This window comes from Falco rusticolus, chromosome 9 (genome assembly GCF_015220075.1).
Source record: "Falco rusticolus isolate bFalRus1 chromosome 9, bFalRus1.pri, whole genome shotgun sequence".
In the NCBI taxonomy this organism is placed as follows: domain Eukaryota; kingdom Metazoa; phylum Chordata; class Aves; order Falconiformes; family Falconidae; genus Falco; species Falco rusticolus.
Genome location: NC_051195.1, coordinates 15546175 through 15570026, shown reverse-complemented (window position 1 = coordinate 15570026; position 23852 = coordinate 15546175). Strand labels below are relative to the sequence as shown.

The window sequence follows — 23852 nt, the reverse complement described above, 5'->3', positions numbered from 1 at the left end:
ACCAAGGACGAAGGAGACATGGAGGAGAGACACTTTCTTCTAGCCTTATGTTTCTGTGGCTTGTTTTTGCAGGTTTGTTTCTTTCCAGCAAGGTTGCCCTCTCAGAATCATGGTATGTGCTTGACTGGCGTATTCATATGAAAAGCAGAGTTAATTAAAAGCAGAGGACTTGTCATTAGGAGGGCATCCAGAGAAGTTAAAGCAAAGCAATTAGGCTCAATATGTATTCATTTAAACTGCAGCTTTATTCTCAAGTGGGGTTTCTCATTCAGGCCTAAAGCTGCCTGTGATCTAAAGTCAGTTTGCATCTGCCTGGGACCACTTCCTCTGCATAAAGATCCAGTGTATTTCAGTCTACACTGTAACTGATACGCCTCAGCTCTTCTGAATGTTCCTGTACAGATAAGCCATTATGAACTCCAAGCTTCTTGTATGCTGTAGTCTAATGACTACTTGTGAATATGTGAATGTTCTTCACCGGGTTTTTTTCGACCCTCATAACCAGTTTTGCTAGAATGAAACCACCTGTGCTTACTTCTAGCCCACAGAATTTTTTTTTTAAGCTTCTGTAGAATTCAAAAAGTAAAAAACTTGTATCAAGCACTGTAATGGGAACTAGAGCTTTATATGCACTTGTATGCAAAAAGGTTTTATCTTATTTACTAGTTTTGTACTGAAGTGGAGGAAACAGCACATCTTGAGTGGCTGTTTCAGAATTGTTATTTTCCAGCTGTCTCTTATGTGGCTATGGAAACATTTCAGCTAGCCTTTCGATTTCAGCCTGTGTCCTGGAGCCCAAGAAATGGTCAAAGTAAACAGAGGCTGTTTACTATCTGGGCAGCTGTCTTCAGTCATTTGTTTCTGCAACCCAATGCACGTGTGTTCCCAAAATGCTATGCTCTCCCAGGGAAATCTCTGCCAGTACCAAGCTAGCCTTGCTTTTCCTAATATATAAAGCAGTGTCTCTTGATGGATTTTAAGCCTGCTTACCTCTTTTAGTTGTCTAATGTGCATGCAGAACAAATAATTCCTTTCTTTTTGTGGTAACTGCCTACAGTTCTTGGGGACTGTTATGTTTCCTGTCTGCCGTCTCTTTAGTTTAAATGCTGTTTAGCTCGGTTCTCCCTGGATGAGTTTGCTAGAGCTCTGATAGTTCCTGTTCTCTTTCTCCCCCCACCCTTTAGTTGGCCAAACTGAACCGTACGCCGGCTGAGGCCTTCTCACTGCTCACTGTCTTAGAAGTGAGTCTTGAGTTTATATCATTCTTCTGTCAGTCCTTCCAGTAGCAAGTATTAATTTTAGTATTCACCTGAATACCGTGAGGTGGATCTAGGCACTTTAAGATACCTGAAGTTTGTGAACCTTTGTAAATATTGCATGGATGACTAAATCTGGACTCCAGGCCTGAAAGGGGAGTTCTGCCATACTTGTAGGAACGGCACAAGGCTGTAAACATCTGAGATTGCTTCAGTATTTCAGCTCTAGGAATATTTTAGCTCTCAGAATTTCACTCGGCTCTGGAAACGTTTCTGTTCCCACCTGCAGTTTGTGGCGGTGCCTGAGCTGAGCGGGCGGGTGGGATAGCGGGGCAGCGGCCGGGCTGAGCGCGCGGGTAGGTGTAGCAGGGGCAGCGGTCGGGCTGAGCGCATGGCCATGGGTAGAGCATGATGCTTGCGAGTGTTCCATCAGCTGTTGCAGCCGATTTTGCAGCCTGGAGGGGGAAAGTTTCAGGTGGCTGAACTTGCATGAGTCGGTGGCTACCTTGTCTGGTGTCTTAGCAGCGCCGCATGTGCCGCGCTCGCTGGCCTGAGCTAGGGCTTTAGCTAGACCGCTCTGAGCTGCAGCGAGGTGCTTCTTGCTGAGCTGGCAAGCCGGGCAGCGGCGCTGTTCGCGGCGCACGTTTGCGGCCGTGGGGCAGCGGTGCTGGCGGGGAGCCCGAGCCCGTCCCCGTCCTGCCGCGGCCGCGCTGCCGTCGGTACCCGCCGCGGAACGCCCCGAGGGGCTGGGTTCTGCCCCTGCCCGCCGGCCCGAGGCCCGGGCGTGCGGATGAGAGGAGCGGGGGGGGGTGGTCGCGGGGGGTGGGGGATTTATCGTGCCTTGGAGCCGGGCCCTCACCAAGGGCGGCGGGGCTGGCGCTGGGGACGGGCAGGGGCAGCCGGCAGGGCACCACGGTGAGCGCCGCGGGGAGCGAGGGCGGCTACTGCCCCGGCTCCGCTGCTCGCCCGGCGACCGCGGGGCGGAGGCGGCGGCGAGGCCGGGGTCTGCCCGGCGGCGGCCCACGATGGTGGTGTGAACCCGGGGGGGGGCCGCCCCGCGCCTGCCCGGAGGGCCGGAGGCCGGGCCGGCGGCCGGGACAGCCCCCCCGCCCCGGGGCTGCGGACGGAGGCGGTGGCGGCCCCCGGCGGCTCCTCCCCCCCGCCCGAGTTACAACCGGTTCGTGCCGGCCGCGCCCCGCCCCGCCGCGCCGCGCCGGGGATGCGGGGCTGCCCGGCTCGCCGGGGGCGGCTCCTGCCCCCCGCCCGGCCGCCCCCGCCCCACGGGCGCCCGCTGCCGCCGGCGCGGGGCGCAGGTAACGGGCACGGCGCCGCCTCGGGGGGACGCGGCTGCGGGCGCGGGGGCCGGGGCGGCCAGGTGGCTCCCCCCGGGGCCGGCCGGGCTCGGCTGGGCTGTCCGGCGGGGCCGTCCCGGGGGCGGGGGGCGGCCGGGCCGGGCCGGTGGCCCGAGTAGGCTCTGCGGGGGCCTCCGCAGCTGCAGGGAAGGGAGCTGGCTCAGGACCTGCCACCACCCGGGCTGGCCGCGTCCCTTGCGGTGCCATCGGTGCCCGCTGCAGGTACCGCCGCGGGAGCCTGTTGGCAGCACCGGGCGGCGGTGGGCCCGGGGGGGCTGGGGGCTGCGGCTGGCCGGGAGCGGGGCACCAGGGCACGGCCCTGTGTCACCATGTGCGTGGCATCGGGCCGGCGAGGGCGACCTTCGGTCACCTCCTGGCACGTGTGGTGGCGCGGGTGGGCCCAAGGGGTGAATGTGTAACGCGGTCCTGTGGGCCGGGCGTGGGGAGGGGAGAGGCGAGCTGGGGGCTATAAGAGCCCACGTGCCCCCGCGCATCCCCGCAGAGGACCTGGCCGAGAGGCAGGGAGCGGGTGCCCTGGCCGGTTCTGATGCGTAAGCGGTGGGTGCTGTGCGTGGGGTGGGCAGAGCTCTCCTCTGGGGCATGAGGTTGGCGGGTGGTTTACAGCAGCGGCGGCTCCCATCTGTCCGCATGGATGCGTGCTAGTGTCTGACAGGCAGTCATGGGGGGGTGTCCATCCCCTCTGGGGCAGCCAGGCTCTGGAAACAGGTAGGACTGGTTTTTGCTGAGCTGGCAGATTTGCTGGTTTACGTGTTGCACTGGTTGATGCTTCTGTATGTGAACTGATTTTGCACAATAGAAAAATATTATTGTGTCATTGGTAAGTTTTGTTCTGGTGTTTTGCCTTGTGTTAAACTCCATGCTTCTTCCCTGGTCAGGAAGAATGGAAGGAAGTATTTGTGTTGATGAGCCCCTTGCATAACTAGGAAAAGTAGAGGCGCACAAGAAATAAGTAGACCTGAATGCTGAGAACTGAGGGAAATACGTACATTCAGTCTGAAAGAACTTATATATTTAAATGTGGGGAGCAACTGTGGTTAGAACATCAATTAAAGTGTGATGTCCTCGAAGTACAGATGAATCTTTTTCGGTGCGTTTAATTCAATGCTTACACTGTCATTTCAGTAGGTCTGCAGGTGTTTGGATAACGATGAGTACGTTAAAAATGACTGTAATGCATCACTGCACTCTAATGCTCTAGGTGTTCCTTGTAAGCTACAAGTAGCAGAAACTTCAGATGGTAATTGAAAGAATGTTGCCTGAAAAATAAATAGAAATTTAAGTAAAATCTAATTCGGCTTAAAATGAGGGATGTTACCTTTCTGGCTGGTACCATCTTAATTTGTACCAGTGCCTTGCAAAACTGGAATAGCTGAGTGTTAATCACACAGTGATTCTGCTGACACTGGCTTTCTTTGCAGCCATGTGCTGCTCGCAGAAAGCAGCGTACTTAACCAGACTCTGGTTGCACAAATACCAGACTGGAAACAACTGTACTGCTACTGTCTTTCTCAAGATTCCCTTTGCCACGAATTAATACAAGTTTCTATGCTGAGGGCTAACGTTTCAGTTGTACTCGTGTTCTTTAGACCAATTCTTTTTTTATGCTCCTCTGTCATCTCTAAGCCAGATCTCAAGATTCATAGAAAAAGAGCTTGATATTGTGATCAGGCTGCTTAGGTAAAAGAAAATGGTTGCAGCCAGACACCTCTCTCTCCCCACATTAAAACTGTTGTTGTTCAGTTCGTTCTTTAGGGTTTCTTTTTGTTGTTGGTAAAGGCTTTCGTCAGGCAGCTCTCTTCCTCTGATTCTTATTCGCGGTGAGTACAACTCACTGAAAAACTTTTTCTGACCAAACTTCAAGTTACTGTTTAATTCTTTGTGTTTCATTTCTTCATTTCAGTATTTTTGATGTAGCTAGGTTTCCAGGGGTCTGAAACAGCATCCTTAGGTTTTGTGAAATGGTTCCCACTTGAATCTTAAACCCATAGTGGTTTGCCTGTTTCCAGGAACACACAAATTTTCCTGGTTAGTTCCAAGAGAAAAAACAACTATTGAGTGCTCTCTGCTGTGTGGGCTTCTGCTTCTTTATTTTTCATGATCATTTTATATGTCCAGCCTGTGTTCTCCTTCCACACAAATAGAAAATAGCAAAAGGTACTTTGGATCCCTCCCAAGCTGATGCATACAGATTCAATGCCCATGCAGGCAGTGTTGGGAGCAGCGAAAGTTTAGTTCCTGCTGTCAGCTCTTGTCCATGCTACTAAGCTTTTATAGTACAACTCGTCATTTTCAAGGAAGCATTAAGTAGTGTACCAATAAAAGGTATATTGATATCTGCTGTCCCAGCAGCAGCTTGGTTGACTTGGGACATCTTTATGTATCATAGCAGATGGCTCTGGCGCTCGGGCTCCTCACATGGGGCGCTCAGCTTGTTTGCTCTCCTCAGGAAGACTTAGTGCCTTCAGGCAAGTTAGATAATTTGCCTTATTTTAGGTGATAGGCACACAGCGGTGCAAGGTGAAGGAGCAGCCTGCAAGAAAGGGAAGGAAAAGCCAGGTTCATGTTTGTTCTTAAAAACAAACTCTGGGACTTTGTAGATCTGTTTTCACTTTGAGGGTGATTTCTAGGGGGAAAATGACAATATTTTTTCACTTTTTGCTTGACAAATGCAGGCTGTAAATGGCTTGAAGTGTTTAAAAATAAAGGTGATTTTGCTACCTAAAATTCTGTTGTGTAAGTAAAAAAAAAAAAACCAATATCTGTTGGGGAAAATAGGAGACATCAGGATGTAGAAGGTCAGTTCTTGCTGCCATAGACTTGGAGAAGTTTGTTAAAGTCAGTAAAGCTGTGCAGACTGCAGCAGATGAGGAACTGATCCAGAGGTTTTTTTTAGTCTTTCTATTAGAAAAAGACTATGTGACCTAAGACTGTGTAAACGTTTTTCCTCTCCTGCCCTGCCCTCCCTTCCTCCCCATCAATTGTTTAGAATAGCAGAACTGAACTCAGAGTTGTCTCTGTGCCAGATTTTAGGGCATCGATATAGTGGAAATCAATGTAACAGCTAAAATGTGTTTATTTTCTAAAGTTTACTTTTTAAACAAATATGAGTTGGGATTATTCACTGTCTATTTCCATTATTAAGGTGGTTTCTGAAAACTTCCTTACTTTGTCTCAGTGGTAAATGTCCTTTCTTGAAGTTGTTACTCATTTCCACCATTTTTACTCCAGGCAGGGACAAAAAAAGCCAAGTGATGCTTATTTAGTGCACAGAGAGATGTATATGTCAGCTCTTCTGGCAGCTGCATACAAATAGTTTAAATATTTTGTGGACAAATACAGGGATCCCCTTTTGTATAAAGGTTATAGTTGTAGGAAAGCACCTATAAGCAGCTTTTTAATACTTTATGGTGTGGTATGATTTCTGTTTATCCCAGCTGTCACCCTTGCATCTCATGTAATCAAGGGAAACTTACCAGACAATTGAGGAAATAAATCACAGCTTATATTTATAACTGAAACATGTAACTTTGTAACATTTGTAACTGGAAATAGTCTGTCTTGAAGGACTGTCAGTATGTTAAAACCGTAAATCACTCCTAAAGGACCTAGAATGTCAAATTTTATTTTACATTAGTAGACAATGTTTTTGTTATTTTGGGGCTCAAGGCTGCTGTCAGCTGTTAATTGATTTGAGGGGGCATCAGTATTTCTCCACCAAGATAACGCGATTACTCCTGAAGTTCCTCTGTTAAGAGGTTAAAAAGACGAAATATGTGAAGACACCAGTTTTTCAGAGTTGTGTTCACTGTTGCAGTGATACTCCAACTGAAAACTTACTTTGCTGCTCTTTTTCTGCAGGTAGAGTCACCACGTGAAGTTACATTTGTAGGAAGCTGAAGGACTCTTTTGTCATCATCTGTAAGTATCTACCCTCAAAATTTAAGTACATCTGTAAACTAGCACTGGCCTTCTTCGTGTCTCTATAGTAATAGCTTCTCGAAATTGTATACTATAGCTTTTTTGTAAGTTTTCCATGCAAATTCTTAAAAATTGGCTGAGCAAAGAGTATGAGGAGCTTGAATGGAAGTTCTGTTATTGTCTACTTGTTTACACTATTGCTTTCACACAGCAGTAATTTTTTTCCATCTCCTCTGGGTTGCAAGTCAGAAAGGCAGTGTGACGTGTTTATTTGTCTGCCTTGTCTCTTGGGGGTGTCCCGGAGTAGAATTGTTACTGCAGCAGTCTTAATGTGAAAGCTGCAGTGTGAAGATGGTCCTTGAGAATATTTCGTGAAGAAAACAGGGTAAGATCTTACCTGTTTCTGTCTTACAGGGTAAAGGAAATAAAATTGTTGAGAATCACATATCTGGTTAGTGACAGAGCCAGGAACAGAGCATGAGTTTTGTGATCATCGCTTCAGCAGATTCCTCCCTGTAGAGAGGGAGGGCAGGTTAGTTGTGTCCACAGGGACTCACAGTGTCATTGGAGTCATCCAAACTCCGAAGCAGTTTAGCCTGGAAAACCTCTAAATTCTTTGCTAGATTTTAGAGGTATCGGTCCCTGCATTCGCAAACTAGTCTTGAGAAGGTGTGAGGACAGTAAGTTATTTAAAGCCATAGATGTGTAGGTGATGGATCTTGCCATGCAAAGGAGTAAGGTGTACTTATGGGGTCCAAGGAGTGATCACCCATTCGGGGAAGGGTGATGTGTGCAAACTGCGGAGAGGGCAGACACCATAACAGGTTATAGGAGATTTTTGTGTACATGTTTAATACTCTCATGTCTTGGCATATAAGCCACACCTGTCCACAGTTTTAGAACTCACTTCACTTGCTGATATGTACAAAGTGTTTTTTGGATGCATCACTTCTTTACACGTCACCTTGTTGACAGAGCAGAGTAGAGAACTGTTACTATTTCTAGAATGTCAGTCTTCGTCTTGGCCTGCCCCTCCCAGAGTACACTATCTGGTTTGCAAGGTACTATGCTGAGATTACAACTAAGTAGTTTTATTTATTTTGGACCTTGAACTAATATTTTTGTAATGGTGATGTATTTTTTTTAGTCCTAAATTATTTATTGGGATTGTTTGTATACTTCTAGCTTTTCTTGTCCTTCAAGGCTATATGCTTCACTCAGGATATCTGAGGTCTTAATGGCAGGTGGCCATGTGGTTCTTTCATTGAACTATGGCAGATATTAATGCCTGAGGTCTTCACAAAGCCTATTTAACACTCAGAAAATGAAATCTTCCCCTGTTCTGCAATACAGTGCTGGTATATATGTGACTTCATTAATGCTTTGTGTACTGTTCCTGTGTTGGTTACGCAGAAGAGGTAGAAGTACCAAATGATAACTAATTTTCATTGCCTGTATCCTGTGTTGCATATATTTCTTGAAGGATGGTTGAAATGTGTAAGTGTGCAAGTTTGCAGATGACAGCAAGTTGCGGGCCAATGTCGATGTGCTGGGGGGCGGGGGGCTGGGCAGGCCGGGCCGAGGGGCCGAGGCCACTCGTACGAGGTTCCCCAGGGCTCAGCGCCGGGCCCCGCGCTGGGGTCACCCCAGCCCCGGGCAGCTGCGGGCCTGGGGCAGAGCGGCTGGGAAGGGCCCGGCGGGGAAGGGCCTGGGGGGGCTGGCTGGCGGTCGGCTGGGCAGGAGCCCCCCGCCTGCCCAGGTGGCCCAGGAGGCCAGCGGCACCGGGCTGGTGCCCGAAACAGCGTGGCCAGCAGGCCCGGGGCAGGGACCGTCCCCCTGCGCTCGGCACCGGCGAGGCCGCCCCTGGAACGCTGTGTCCAGCTGTGGCCCCGCACGGCCAGAGGGACGCAGAGGGGCTGGAGCGTGTCCAGAGCCGGGCAGGGGCTGGGGCAGGGGCTGGGGCACCCGTGGGATGGGGGGTGCCTGGGGGGGCTCAGCCTGGAGAGGAGGGGGCTCAGCAGGGCCCTTATCGCTCCCTGCAGCTGCCTGACAGGGGCTGTAGGCAGGGGGGGTCGGGCTCTGCTCCCAGGGAACAAGGGACAGGACAGGAGGGAACGGCCTCTGTTTGTGCCAGGGGAGGGTTAGATTGGGTGTGAGGGGACATGTCTTTCCAAAAGGGAGGTCAAGCACTGGAACAGGCTGCCCGGGGAGGTGGTGGAATCACTGTCCCTGGAGGTGTTTAAAAACTGTAGATGTGGTGCTCAGGGACGTGATTTAGTGATGGACTTGGCAGTCCTGGGTTAACGGTTGGACTTGATGATCTCAAAGGTCTTTTCCAACCTAAATGATTCCATAATTCTATGAAACAAGCCTCTGAACGTGTACTTCTCTGTACAGCTCAATTGTATTAGCAAACCTAGGTCAGTCACATTTCTAATGCTCTGTTCTCTTTTTTGTTTACACAGGTTCTGCCTGTACATCTGCACTCATTTGACAAGATGGTATTTCGGAAACCACCAGATGGTGGCTGGGGCTGGGTGATTGTTGTCGTTTCCTTCTTTACTCAATTCTTGTGTTACGGATCACCGCTGGCAGTGGGAGTCTTGTATTTAGAGTGGCTGGATGCTTTTGGAGAAGGGAAAGGCAAGACTGCTTGGGTTGGATCACTAGCAAATGGAATCGGATTGCTTGCCAGTAAGTGTAGAAGCAGTATCTATCTAAAACTGAAGTATTTCTTTCTAATGGATGTTTTCATCTGTGTGTGCTTTTGGAATTTCAGACAGCCGTAAATGATAGAGTGAGGGTGCTGCATTTTTGTTTTAGGTCAAGATGGGTAAACCACAACAATATAAGGTAAAAGAACAATAAGAATGTTACCCTTAGAAAATTAAAAATTACTGTATTTGAATAAACTAGAAAAAACAAACTGGGAAACTGAATAGTAATTTTCCTGATGGGATTTTTTTTTTTAAAGAGGCTTTAAGACTAATATTTGCATTAGTATCTTTAAAATCAGAGCAAACTATTAGTCTGAAATAGTTTAAGTGCTTTAAGAAAAAAAAAAATCATTTAATAAACCAGTTACTAATTTTTCAGCTCTAGAAGTAAACCCACCAGTTAGGGTGGGTGAGGGCTCTTTTTCACTGTTTGTTTGAGAAAAAAATTCCTTTGAAGCCTGGAAAGTTAGGGATAACAGTGGCATTAAATAAAACAACTTTATTGAAAGCTTTACTTTAGTAAGACATTGTCCCTTGGGGAGTAACAGCAGGGTTTTAGGGAAATAAAACACTGCAGGTCCATTTTGTTGTTGTTGTTTTAATATCGAGCACGGGTATTGTACTGGGTAATAATACTAACTTCTGCTTTTTAAAGATTCACCATGGGAACTATTATCTTTTTGCTGAATCTGGAAAAAATTGCCTGTCAGCAGAGCAATTGCTACAGGCAAAAGCAATTATGTAGCTTATTGGACAAAATGCAGCTCAGGATTCTGAGGAAATCTCTTAAAAGAAAGTTGACATTCAAATAGCTATACAGACCTGAATAAAGACCATTGCTTTGTATGGTGCTATAGCTGGCCAAATGCTGATGTCACACTCACGTTAGGGTTTTATATCACTAGGCAAAACAGAAATGGGCAAAGGCAGGTGAATCGTTAACAAGAAGACAATATTCAGTCCCAGGATGTAAGTGGGCAAAGGACTGTAGACTGCTCTTCCATCATACTTTTTTTATTTTCCTGTTTTAAGGGCATTAACTCCTATTATTAAGGAAAAAGATCTAGATTAAATAAACTTGAGTGAGAGAATGAAGGGAGGGGGAAGAAGGATAAACAGGGTATTTACTAAAGAAATACTAGGCAGAAGGGAATTGCAAGAGAAGGGTTGAAGAAAAACCCTCTCCCTGGAGACCAGAAGTCTCTGGCTTACTCTTCTGACAAGAGCCTCAGCCCCCTTTCTCTTATGTCAACACCATGCTAGTTTCCAGATTTCTTAGTGCCCTCTGTCTTGCCACTGAGCAATTGTCAGTAGTGTGCTTTATAGCAAATAGAAACTTTTGTGACTGAATGATGCAAATAAAAGCTGCCATTGTAATTGATTTTGGAATGAATTTGGAATGACTAAAGTACTTGAAATTTTGACAAGTTAGGAGGAATGTTGTCTGTCAGTGTACTTTTCTTTCACTTTGGGATTTGGAAGCTCAATAAGTGTTCCCATTTTCAGTGCAGTACAAGTACAAGTACAAGACAAGTACAGTGAGGGCCTTTTAATTGCATTAATGTTATCACAATTGACTGAAAATGAAACATACATTCTCTGCTTTACCTGAAATGGAAGATCCCAATGTCTTATCAAGCTGGGATCTGAGCTTAAGGATACTTAAAATCAGCTTGTTGAAGGCTGTAAGTATCATAACCTCTACCTGAAACTAGAATGCTCTTGACAAATGACAATTTTTGATGCAGTTTTCATAGCAGGCCCTTTTCAGACCTAGTCACTAGCGTAAAGAACCTGTCTTTTCAGTGCATAACCGTTGATATAACGCATTGCAAAGTTAGGCCCTTCTCATGAACATAGGAAAAGAGAACTTGCTTCTGCTCTTATTTCTGCTATTGCAGATTCCAGTATTATAGGCCAGATGGGACCATTGTGTGTTGTAGCCTATGTTTAATAGGTGGTCAGGCTAATGAAATTTTTTTAAATTAGCATATTTTCATGTATGTGGAAGGCAGTTATCTGTAACTTAATAACTTAATCTCCCTGAGCAAGCTGATTTCAGCAGCAATATTGCACGTGTGAATGCTAGTAATGGGACAGCCTCACCCCAGAGCCTTTCAGTAGTCCCCTTGCCTTTTACTGTTCCTAACTTGACTCTTCTAGTATTTGTTACTCTTTCTTTTCTCTTCCTTTATTTTGGTTTCCAGTCTCTGATCTAGTTAACCAAAGACATATTTTCAAGTATTGGTACCTTTAAAGCAGCAATCCATGTTGCATGCGGAAAATACTGTTATTCTCATTTGATTTAGAAAGTGTTTGCTTAGTGCATTCTCTCTCTTATCCCTTTTCTCAGTAGTGAATTCCCCCTTAAAAGTATGTGATCTTATGATATAAGTTGCTTGGGTATAGTTTTGAGCTGATGAATAGTGTTACCTTTGTGTATTCTTAAGTGCCCTTAATTAGTGTGGTGTATGCCTAGATAGTGCAATCAAATTACTTCTAGATCTTCTTTTAAACTTGAACCTTGATGCAGACTTTTTGCCATTGATACGAGAGACTTCCACTCTTTTAATTAAGTCTCTTCTGAGGAGCCATTAAGACTCTTCTGTGAGCCCTCTACAACTTCACTTTTCTGAAGCTGTAGATGTCAAACTGGAAAAAGAATGGCAGTTACAGTAGATTTGCAGCTACATACAGGAAATAAGTTAGTGTCCGTTTTCTTAAGGAAGACTCTTCCCATTGATAGCACTGGAAATTGAGTTAGCTAGTTTCTGTAATAGTGGTAGATGGGTCCAGTGACTTTGCTATATTAGTCCTGTAATTTCACCAAAAAGAAGAAAATGTCTTCATATGTATGCCAGCTGGCACAGAAAAAGGTTCTGCATGTTTTCTCTACTTCCCTCTGTACATGCTGACTTAAACGCTTTTTGAAGTAGCTGATGCTGGTGAGTCCTTTCACATTTGCTGTATTTGTATCCTTTCTACAATGTTTACTTCTGACTTGTGTGAGAGCTAAACTTAGACTTGAGACATAGAAACCCAGTACAGCACCTTGTTTATTGAGATGAATTTCCTAGCCGCCTGGTGTTTGATTTCTGTCCTCTTGCTTGTAGCACAGACAGCGCTGCTAAGGCCGGTGTTCAGCCCTGAGCTCGACTGTTCAGCTCATCAGCTGGAAAGAGGATTGGGACAGAGAACTGGGTGATCTCTTCCTTGCAGGATGACTTGAGTTATAACCTTCTGTGACGTGACCTTACGGTGTGTTGGAAGAAATGTGCCTAAAGCAGTGAAAGAAAAGCATTAGTGTTATTTTACAGGGCAGTGCTGAGGCCTTCTCTAGAATATCAGGTGTCATAACACTGATCAGGCTGTAGTAGGTGTGGCACATGGCTCCATGGATGACGTAGGGCTTGTTGCGTAGGAAGAAACTGAAAGATCGTAGCGTGTTTCCCCTACTAAAACAGGCCAGAGGGAGAATATTTATTACGTTGCTGGAGATTGTGTGTTTCTCCTGCACCAAGTGTTCTTAATTTTACATCCATTTGGAGCCTGAAATTAAATTTGATCCATGTTACACTTGTTAGAAGCAAAACAGACAAAGACCTTGGCGCCTGTAATTGGCAGCACAGCTGTTTATAGTAAGTTGACTTCACAGTATTTGGCATAGGAAGAGACACCAGCAATGTCTCCCATTCCCACTCCCCTTTATTAATGGAGAAAGAACAAAGGGCAGAGTCTCTCTTGAAAGGCATGTCTTGATAAATTAATGGGGTGTTTCAGCTGGTCTGAGGCATTCAGTGTTAAACGTGTAAAAAGCTTAATTTTATGCTTTCAAGCAATGGTTTTACAACTCAAAACTTTGCGTCATCTACATATTTTTGGACAAAACCCTCACACATAGAAGGCCCCCACTGTAAACTGTGGAAGCTATACATAGTTCATAGAAGTTTGTGGGGAGGGGAGAAGGCATCCCAAAGATTCCTCCAAAGAGGAGCCCTTTTCATTTAATAACTATCAGAAAGCATCAGTCTTTACAATCAGTAGGAAGTAGGTTGCTGTCCAGTGTAAAAAGGCTTTTTCTGATCTATGTTCTTATCCAAAGTGCAAACATTTGGAGAACATAGTATTTATTATGACCAGATTTTAGCAATGCATTTATTGTGCAAAAAATAGTCTTGTCTATCTTCTGTCCAGTGGATTTTCCATATAGTCCACAAACCTTGCTTCTACTTGACAGTTTCAACAAGCTTGGACAGATGCCGATGAGTAGGGTGTGTCAGATTAATGCATGTGATAAGAAAAATAACTCGGTTATCCAGTTTATTGTTTAGCCAAAGGTTTTGTGTGTATATGAGGTGAAGAAGGGAGGACCCTCAAGATAAGTGAGTGGAGGAAAGGAGTGTTAGTTTGCAGAATTTTTCTTTTCATGCGAGAAGATTGAGGAAGAAAGTGTTAGTTCTTGATGTCCGTTGAACAACTTTGTACTTGTCAGGAGGTCAGAAGATCGCAGTAGTTACAAAGTTCCTGTGTGAGCAGTAAATGGCTTGTTTTCACATCTTGGGAAGGAGTCACTGTCAAATCCAGGTCTTGCTCCTTGCTGAGTCTTTTATACAAAAAAATCTGAATGAAAATACCAATGTACAAATTATTCCTTCTAGGAGTTGTTCCTCTTCAGTCTCTCTGCATGAAGATCTGTGAGAGCCCATCTTCTTTCTGCTGCTGCTTCCCATTTTGTCTAGGGATCTTCTAGACTGCTCCCCTGCAGAGCCTGATAATTGTATTACTGTCTGCCAAGCCTTGGCAGGTCATGTGCAGGAGAGCAGTGTCTGTCCCTGTGCTGGCTTCTAAATCTTTCTTCCTAGAGTTAGCTGTCGTTCTTATAAACTGAGCTGGTATCTTTTTTTGACAGTTTGGTCTAGTTTGAAAATACATCATTTGGAAGGAAAAAAGCCCCAGGGATTTTATTTGTAAAAGCAGTAAATATTTATCAATGTCTTCAAACGCTATTCTAATACCAGTGCTAACCCTGGAGCTGCTTGGCAAACTGAACAAAATGCTGGCTTAAAAGCATTTTCCATGCTTACTATTGAGGATTGCCACTGGGGTGTTATTTATGTGTTGTTCACGTTACGATGAGAAATACATTATCAGTGGAAGGATCTTGCTGAAAAAAGTGTCAGCTAATGAAAGCCCTTATGCTGCATGAAGAGCTCTTTCCTATGTGGCTGTACGTAGACTCCTACATTCTTCAGAGTGTCCACTTTGAACAAAACCCACAGGGCAGGAGTTCACAGAGCAAGTTTCAGTCCCACTCTGGGAAAGTTGGATGTTTGACTAGAATTAACTGCCTTGAACCCATTGTGCTTGAGTTACTTGTAGAGAATAACATGTTTGTGTACAGCAAACTCCTGTGCAAATACCATGGTAATAACCAAAGGTACTGTGCCTGGTGGAAAAAAAAATGCCAGCTTTTGGAAACAGAGGAGGAGAAGGAATGCGAGGAGGCAGGGAAAAGAACAAAGATTCTGGCTGTCATGGGGGGGTTTCTTTTGTTACTTTTATTTTCTAGCAGTGTGATGGGGGGAGTGTGAAAGTAGGGCCTAGTGTGAAGGGGAAGATGGAGCTGTTTTTCTTCTCATCTTGGAGACCTATGATAACCATTTTAATGCTTATACTGGCACTCCCCCTTGTAAATGGGGCCATTGCTACACTGCCAGATCTCTTGCTGTGTGAGATGACACATTAATTCTGAGCTTATTGGAGTAGGTTCTTCAGTTTTGTGCAGGTTGTTTTCCATCTCAGAGCAAAAAGATCTCTTTGTACTTTCTGTTCTCCTTTGGGATTATTTTTTGTAAGTGGTAGAAGCTGGAAGATCATCTCCTTGGACCCTGTCAGTGGTGCTTTTGATAGTGTTCCAGAGGAGAGTGTCCTTGTCAGATTACGAAGACATGTTTTTCAGCTCTCTCCCCTTTGTTCTGGCTTGAGGTCAGAGGGTCCAGCTTCATCCTTGGATCCTCTGGTAGCGATCAGTGCAATCTGTACCAGTACCACCAGCCCAGGCTGGACAGAGACCTTCTGAAAGTAGTTGTGTCAAAATACAGGGAGCAGGTGGAAGGGAAATACTTCTTGTTTTAGCAAGGTAGTGGGTCAGAAATAAAGAATAGAAAGAGTGCAAATTCCTCTGCTTAATTGAATTATGTTATCACTACCTAATGTTCTTTTAGTGTAGAAGAATTTTTTATGTAATACAGATTCAATCCTTTGTTTATTTTTAAATCCTGTGGTTTTAGGAAACCTTAATTTGCTAGTTCTAGTAATTAATTCTAAGAATCAGCAACAATCTAACACTCTCAGCTTTTGTTCTCAGCAAGTTACCCTGCCCAAGTTACTCCGGCCAGCTTTCATTCCCACAATGTGCTGACTCTTGAGAAGCAGCAAGCACTTATATCTTCCTTTTTCATTGTTTCCAAGATCCAAATAAACCCTGCTTCCCCAGAAGATTTTTCTTGTTTCTTCTTTAACCCTGAGACTTTGCCTGGATAAGCCCCAATTCAGATTCGCTCCCCTTTACATTCCCTATGCAGACAGCTCTTACGTAGGGCAAAAGTTCTGACCTGCCTTGCCTCCGAGGATCGTTTCACCTGCTGATGAATCTGCGCTCCTGTCTGCCAGAACTGCTTGTCCCATGGCCGATAACCACAGGAAGACCTTGCCTACATTCCCAGCTGCTGGTTTCTGTCTGCAGACCTAGGCAAGCACCATCCTCAGCTCCAACTGTTATTCACCTCATATCACCTCTCTGGGCTCACCTCCCATCTGCTGGGAATCTCAGTTATGTGCGAGTCAGGGAGGACCAACCTTAACAAATGGCAGATTCCAGAGTTACTGCTTGTGCAGATTGTATCCACCGTGGAGTGTCTTAATATCACTGCAAATGAGAGACAAAGGTGTTGAGGGTTGGGGCTTTTTTATTGGTTTTTAAATAATGTCATTCATCTGTGTATCTAACTTATGATCTCAGAGTTGCTGAGTTTAGGATCTTGGGGCTAATATGTAAGTCTGTATAAATGTTTGGAACTCTTATGTTTTAGGTGAGACATTTTCTTTTGCAAGCCAAGTCCCTTGCTGGTTGCTTATTTAAGACTAAGCTTGCATGCTACTTCAGTCTAAAGGTGTATTCTGGGTCACACAACTGAAAATAAGTGCTTGTTCTACAACTTCTGTGAGGAGAGGAGAGGCTGAGTAGAGTCAGAGTACAAATGTTGCCTGCACTTTGTTCTTGTTTTGAACCAACCAGGAAATATCGGACGGGCAAAGAGAGGGAGAAACCTCTTCTGAACTTCATGAACATTGCTTTGGGCAGTGTCAGTAAATGCCTTTTATTTTCTGTAGTTTTACAGTGGAAACCAAGATGGGTAGTAAACAGTTATCTGATTGTCAGTATTTTACCAAATACTTAATTTCCTAGAAAATCAGGGAACAGTAGTGTCTGTCTTTATCTGGTATATCAACAGATATTTCCTCTATATCAGCACCAGGTGGCATTCTTGCCATGATTATCATCAGAAGTTGCTGTTTTTCATTTCAGTTTTATAAATCTCATGTTGAGATCAATACAGATGCTGTCTTTCTGAAACACAGTTTTTATGCTCTGTCAAAAGATATCTTCTTGATTAAGGCCTGGCTGATGGTCTAACTTGTTTTGGTACCTAAAGATGAAGATTGTTTTCAGAACCTTTGTACAAGTTCTTAGATGTGTAGTGAGAGCGTTATAGCCTAGCATGTATGTACCATCCTATGTTTAAAGAATGTTTTGCTTGTCCTCTCCCTCCCAGCCTGGTACCACTTCATGGACTTGATGTCAGTTTCTACTTGAGCAAAAATCTTGCAAGCTTGATCTTGTATATTTTTATAACAGACTCTTTAATGATCCCTGTAAAAATAAGTACTCTTGACTTGTTGTTCAATATAATTATATATTTAAATAATTATTGTAAGAAACATTTCCATAGGCTGATACTTTCTAGAAGTTCTTCCTGGTGCTGGCATTTATTAGGAATGTTTTCCCTGCTTTTCCTCTAGGTCCTGTCTGCAGTATATGTGTATCATCTTTTGGAGCAAGACCAGTAGCAATCTTCAGTGGCTTTATGGTGGCTGGGGGCCTCATGATGAGCAGTTTTGCACCTAACATATACTTTCTATATATTTCATACGGGATTGTTGTTGGTAAGAAAAACCTTCCCTTCATATAGAGACTTAGTCTTTGTTATTTTGAGTCCTGGCTTATGAATCTGAAGTGGGAAACGGATTCAGAGAGGCAGTGGTAGTCTGGGACTTGATTTATCAAGGAATACTTTAGTTTGAGGTGCGGAGGGGTGTCACACAGGCAGGCTGTTACTGTGTAGTAAAAGATAAAAGCAATGTATGTGTTCACCAGGGTTTGAAAACAGTTTGTCCTCTGTTGACATGATTGTTAGAGATGGAGAAACTGAGGTTTTACCTAAGAGGTGGAGTCAAGCAGATCTTCTCCCGCCGTGAAGTGCCAGTCTTAAAGGAATAACATCTCTTCCAGAATTTTGTCATGTACTCATTCTAATTTGATAAATTAGAGGTCATTAGGGAGTGATGTTGTTCTCCACATAACTGGATTGAACCTAAAATGCTGTGCTAGAGGCATGTAAGTGCTGTTTTCCCAGCAGGGGGTGACCTGCCCCTCTGTGCTGCTGTGGGTGGTTTATCAAATTAACTGTGTCAGGAAGCCGGGCACCTTGCTGGCCAGCAATGACCCAGCAGTGCACTGGCTGGGGCACAGTGCCATGCAGATGCAGCTCTGCCGTTTTCTGGAGCCAGCCCCTGGTGTGAAAGCAATGTCACACTTCCACAAAGCACGGAGCCTGAGCTGGTGAACTCCTCAACCCAGCCAGCTCCGTGCAGGTTCTGCAGCCAGGGATGGTCAGGGAGTGTGCTACTGTATTATCTGGGGAAGAAAAAAGGGCAGTCATTTCCCAGAGTATGTTGCATGCTTTAATTCCAACTTTTTTTTTTTTTTTTTTTTTCCTGAAGGGCTTGGATGTGGCCTTTTGTATACTGCAACAGTTACCATCACATGCCACTATTTTGACAAACGCAGGGGCCTTGCACTTGGTCTGATTTCAACAGGTATGACTTTTAATTGTCATTCTTCCTAACTTTTCAACTCTGATACAGCTACCATTGCCCTGGCAATAAAAACCAGGAGATTATATTTTTCTCAGTCACTTCCTGAAGTACTTCTTAAATCAAAGCATTAGTAGCGATGAACAGATAAAATCAGTAACTACAGATAAGATAGTAACTACACTTGCGGGTGTATGGTATGGGTTATCCATACAGATGAGAAAAGGATATTCAGGAAAATAAACGCAGACTCACGAGTACCTTGGGCTGTATGCCATGGGTAGTAAGAGAGTAAACTTTCCATAGAGCTCTCTTCTCCTTCATCTTTCTTACACAAGATCAGAGGTGAGAAAGAGATTGGAGATGCAGGATATAAATGCTGGATTACCGTAACCTCACATTAGCTGTACTTTTAAAGGAGTAGTTGAAGTTTGGACTTATTTTTTTTTAGTATTTTTTCCTTTCCAATCTAAAAGGAGACAAAATTCTGAAAACTTCCAAGAGCTCATCCCAGCTTTTTTCCATGTATGTGAAAGGGATCCTAGGAAAAAGAACCTCTGATAATACAAGGAAAATTCTTGGAAGGATGCTGAGCAGTCTTTCTCATCCTCTCTCTGGGTCTTTAGGTTGTGTGATGTTGTCCTTTACATCAAGAGGAACTGCTAAATTAATGAACCAAGTAGGAACTGTTAAAGAAGGCTGTTGTCCTGTGCCTTACCTTCTGTGTTGTGTGGAGTCTCTCCTCTGATCAGTTTTCTCAAGTAGCCATTAGTGAGGAGAGGCCTGGTCAGTCTGTGCTGTGAGATATTAATGTCAGATTGACACCAGTGGAATAAAGGGGAACTTTGCAGAAATATTCCTTGGAATCATTTCAGTGGCTTTAGTTGGGATTCCAAGTAGTTTGCCTTAAGGCCTGATCTTATTGAGCCCTGGTTAATTTTAGTACCTGGAAGACAAAAGAAGTCCAAAATTTATGGTTATTTTTTCCTGTCTTTAGCCCTGAAGTATATAAATGGCTTTAATATAACCTAGAGACAGTCTTAAGCAAATAATTTTAAGTTAAAGTTTGTCTTTAAATTGACTTGAAAAAGCAATGCTCTGTATTTGTGAGTGGACATCCATTGATTGCAATGGACCTATGCTCATTTCAACCAGAGCATTTTTTTTGAATTGTGAGGTTGCATGAATTGGTTGTGTTCATAGTAGCCAAGTTCCAAAAATGCATGTTTGGCTCTGTAGAGCTTTATAAATGCCTGTGGAGTAAACTCACACCATTTGAGCCCCTCTCCTTAAACACCAAGCAGTCAAGGGCTGTTTCTAGGAGGGCTTTTGGTGAGCCCCTGGTCTGTTCCTGCCTTGGAGGAGGAAGGTGGCAGTGAGAAGAAGAAAGGGGAAAATGTTGATGTGTGAAATTGTAACTGTGCTAACTCAAAATGGTACCAGAAAGGGGTACGTGTATGTGAGTGCATGCAGAAGGACGGCTTAATAGTTCTGTGATGTTTTCCATCAGTTACAGTACTGATCCTGCTTGTTTCTAAAGTGTCTGCTAGTTTTAATTGTCATAAATTATTCAGATATTTTGAAAGGCGGTTTACTTTTTGGATACTCAGTAAAGAAACTAACCTCAAGCAGGATGATAACTTACCAGTTCATTAGACTGGGGAGAGAGGAACACAAATGACTTACCATTCCTGTGATAGTGTTATTTATAGCTGCTGAAATGTAGAAGCTTGTTAGTGTTGAAGAATGTTCTCAGTTCTTCGGTTTATACGGATTTTATTTTCGTTTTATAGGTTCAAGTGTTGGACTCTTCATATATGCAGCATTGCAAAGAGAGCTTATTGAGCTCTATGGGCTGGACGGTTGTCTGCTAATAGTTGGTGCACTGTCTCTAAATATATTAGCATGTGGCAGCCTAATGAGACCGTTAGAGTCATCTGATTCCCTTCCACCAGAAAAAACGTGTGTAAACAAAGTCCCAGATCAATATTTTGTTTACCATGAAAAAGAAAAGACTGTTGAAGAAAATATAAGCATCCTTGAAAAGGGCTACATTGATGAAAAATGTGTGAACAATATGCCTGAATACAAACAGGATAGCATTTTAAATAAGAATGTATTAAGCTCAATAAATGTAAATGAGAAAGACACTTATAAAAAGAAAGTTGTAGAACAGACAAACTTCTGCAAGCAACTCGCCAAAAAGAAGTGGCAGCTCTATTTAAACTACTGGGAGGAAACCGTGGTTCTTTTTAAGAACAAAGTATTTTCAGCTCTCTTTGTTGCCATCTTGCTCTTTGATGTTGGTGGATTTCCTCCTTCTCTGCTCATGGAGGATGTAGCAAGAAGTGCAAACATTAATGAAGATGATTATCGTATGCCCCTTATTTCCATTATAGGCATTATGACTGCTGTGGGCAAACTTACCTTGGGAATACTGGCAGATTTCAAGTGGGTTAACACTTTATATCTATACGTAACTACCTTACTAATGACAGGAGTGGCCTTGTTTGCAATTCCATTTGCCAAAAGTTACCTTACATTAGCGATGCTTTCTGGGGTTTTGGGTTTTCTGACTGGGAACTGGTCGATTTTTCCATATGTAACAACGAAGACTGTGGGAATTGAGAAACTGACTCACGCGTATGGGATATTGATGTTCTTTGCTGGACTTGGAAATAGCCTCGGACCACCAATTGTAGGTAAGGTCAAGGTAGATACTATAAAATGAACATAAGCTTGCCAGGGCTGGACAGAATTAATTTGCATGCAAGTAGTTTTAGCTGGATTTAATAACGGTGTAAAGATGAAATCAAAATCTGCAATGAAAATTAAAGCCTGTTTTGCTTGAGCTGGCCAAGCTGATTGTGTTCTGATTTTGGCTTTGATGAAAAGCACATTTCCTGTCTTAAGTTGTCAAACTGTATTTTAGATTTGACCTTTCTCGGGGCGGGGGCGTTCATGATGTTCCTCTAATTTGGTGCTGTGTTACACTTAACTCCTCACTAATTCAGTTCTCTTATTTTCACCCTCAGGTTGGTTTTACGACTGGACGCAGGAGTATGACACTGCATTCTATTTCAGTGGCTTTTGTGTCTTACTGGGTGGATTTCTTCTGCTGTTGGCAGCGTTACCCTGCTGGAATGCCTGTACCAACCAGAGCTCAAAGCTGCCCCCAAATACTTACTCCTACAAAGTTGCATCTAGTGCTTAGGTGACAACTGGAAAACACTTTGTGCTTTTTTATATTATATAGCAAAGTATTTTAGTAATTTTCCACTTATTTATGAAACCCCAAAATCTTCTTCCACTAGAAAAATTCCATTGTTGCTTGTTGTTCAGTTCCTTCTTCTTCTCTTATTTCTTTTTTATTTTATTTTTAAAACCAGTCTTATTTTGTGTACTATGCACCATGTTTTCAGCCTTTGTCTACTGTAATTTCACACCGTAAGGGGTATATTCTGCTGTATTATCAGGTGTACTTTTATTGTTTTTTTTAAGGGGGGTGGTGTGGAAGGGGTGAAAACTTTGATGCAAAAATGAAGGCCAGTTCCTTATAGGAGAAGGCTGGCATTTCTGTCACCTTCTATAGGTCTCCAAGTTGCACAATCTGACTTTACAAAACAAAAATTTGCCTTATTAGAATGTAATATTGTGGCAAGGTGCTTATAACATCATGTGTAGATTAATGTTTTATCTTTTTAAAGTTTCTCCAATTTACAATGAAGTGCCAATTGGGGGAGGGAGAAGAGGGGGAACAAAACCAACCTTGTGTTGTGTAACTGAGGTGAACTTTATGATGAAAGTAAAGATTCTTACTACCACTGCAACTAAGAACTGTGTTTATAAATATTGCACATTTTGTGAAGTCTGTTTATAAAACTGTTGAACCAAAACCTTTTGAACCAAGGAATAAATATAATTGTTGAAACCATGAAAGAAATGATGACTTGGTTATGCAAGTTCGTAATCTTTAGGTTGGAGTTGGAGATGTGCTCACAGAAGCCCACAGGTGAGTGTTGTTGCTAAGCCAGTCACCCACAGTCTGGCAGTACTGGGGGCATCTCTTGTTGCACAACTATGTCTTGGTAGGTTGAACCCACTGTGGAGAGCTTAGTAGTAGAGAGCTTTCAACAAGGTAGACCTATGAAATAAAGGAAAAATGTGGCAGCAATGTTATCTTTGCTCAGTCATTTTTGGAATGAACACAGCAAGGAGTAAAGTTAGTAACAAGAAGCAATAAAAAGCACAGAGGTGGGATAACAGAAGAGGTACAGGGGAAGCTGAGGTGGAAGGAGTTGCAACGCTTGAACACCAAACAGCCCAGTGAAGAGAGAGCCCCTGAGCCCACTGCCTGGATACTCTCTAGCTGCCGGCTAGCTCTGTGTGTGTGTTGGCTTTTTGCTTTTGTTTAACCCAAGGCCCAAGGCTGGCATGACGAGGGGAATGCTGTGTGAGGCTGAAGTCTTTCCTGAGCCAGGCAGGTGCTACAGTGAAGGCAGGAGAATACTTGTCTAGCTCTGCACTGCCCGGCATGCCCTGTGCAACAGCTTTTGCTTCCGTAACTGCTCCCATGCCAAAGATGTGTCTGGTTGCTCTTGCACAGTAGTCAGAGAAATCTATCCACATATGGCATGTGCTGCACGCTTTGGTTTCTTGCTGTAGGTTTAAAGTTTTGTGGAGCATGTTGGGAAGCCTTTGGTGGGGTTCAAGTCCTTAGTTCTGAGTTACATCCTGTATGGATGCCTACAAATGCCGCAGTAGTTCTCAGCAGTACTGTGTGCCTCAAATGTCTGCTATGATTCTGGCCTATAAATAATCCTTAATATAAAGGCATGTAATGAGCAACCTTTATTGCCAAAGTGTTATGTGCAGAGTTAACTGTGCTTGCACACCTCATTAAGCAAGAGCGATGCAACCTCTAAGCAGGGCAGACATTAAGTGCAAGTCATGTTTCCTCTTCTGGTCTGAGGTAGAAAAATCCTGCTTAGCTTCAGATAGTTTTTGCTGACTTTCTGGGATTCACTTATGTTTGTTTGTATTAAAAAAACTTGACAAAAATAAAGATGTAGTTAGTTTGTGTCTCGTCTCTTCCCTGCCCCCCCCCCCCCATTTGTCAGGTGGTGTAACTATTGTGTGTGGGTTTTTTTCCTGGATTGTTTATTCACTGCATGTGGAAAAAATAGTGAGTATTCATTTTAGGCATAAACGCAACCCCAGCTCCAAATTGGAGCCCTGGCTATCTGACATGGATTTGCACTTTTTATGTGCTGTATGGAAGCTAGTCAAATTTTACCACATCCATATTAAAGTAGTACTGTGTTTTATGCATCTTAAAGAAACCGCGGTGATATACTGGATATAATAGGTACGTGTGCCTTCAGGTTAATATCTTTCAAAGTCTCCTGCTTCCTGCCAACAGTACGCTCTTT

The 23852-nt window shown here is 43.8% G+C and overlaps 1 protein-coding gene across 6 annotated transcripts; it reads left to right on the top strand.

Annotated features, from left to right (window-relative positions):
* The first annotated feature begins 2470 nt into the window (after nt 1-2470).
* SLC16A9 (solute carrier family 16 member 9) lies at nt 2471-23485 on the top strand. 6 transcript variants are annotated; one of them, XM_037400732.1, is made up of 8 exons: nt 2471-2569; nt 6488-6547; nt 6962-7079; nt 9013-9241; nt 17347-17490; nt 18328-18423; nt 20214-21122; nt 21456-21634. In XM_037400732.1, exons 4-8 carry the CDS (start codon nt 9046-9048, stop codon nt 21632-21634), a joined length of 1524 nt encoding a protein of 507 aa, XP_037256629.1. In that variant the 5' UTR covers nt 2471-2569; nt 6488-6547; nt 6962-7079; nt 9013-9045. The 6 variants fall into 6 exon arrangements, with proteins under 6 accessions (XP_037256629.1, XP_037256630.1, XP_037256625.1 ...); XM_037400733.1 differs by lacking the exon at nt 6962-7079 and adding an exon at nt 6793-6932; XM_037400728.1 differs by lacking the exon at nt 6962-7079 and having other exon boundaries at nt 21456-23485.
* The last annotated feature ends 367 nt before the right edge of the window (nt 23486-23852 follow it).

Excerpts from the sequence above, each read along its gene's own strand:
- SLC16A9 (XM_037400728.1), top strand. The coding sequence starts at position 9,046 with ATGGTATTTCGGAAACCACCAGATGGTGGCTGGGGCTGGGTGATTGTT. Across the intron at positions 9,242-17,346 it reads TGGAATCGGATTGCTTGCCA|GTCCTGTCTGCAGTATATGT; the intron begins GTAAGTGTAGAA and ends CTTTTCCTCTAG. Across the intron at positions 21,123-21,455 it reads CCTCGGACCACCAATTGTAG|GTTGGTTTTACGACTGGACG; the intron begins GTAAGGTCAAGG and ends TTTCACCCTCAG.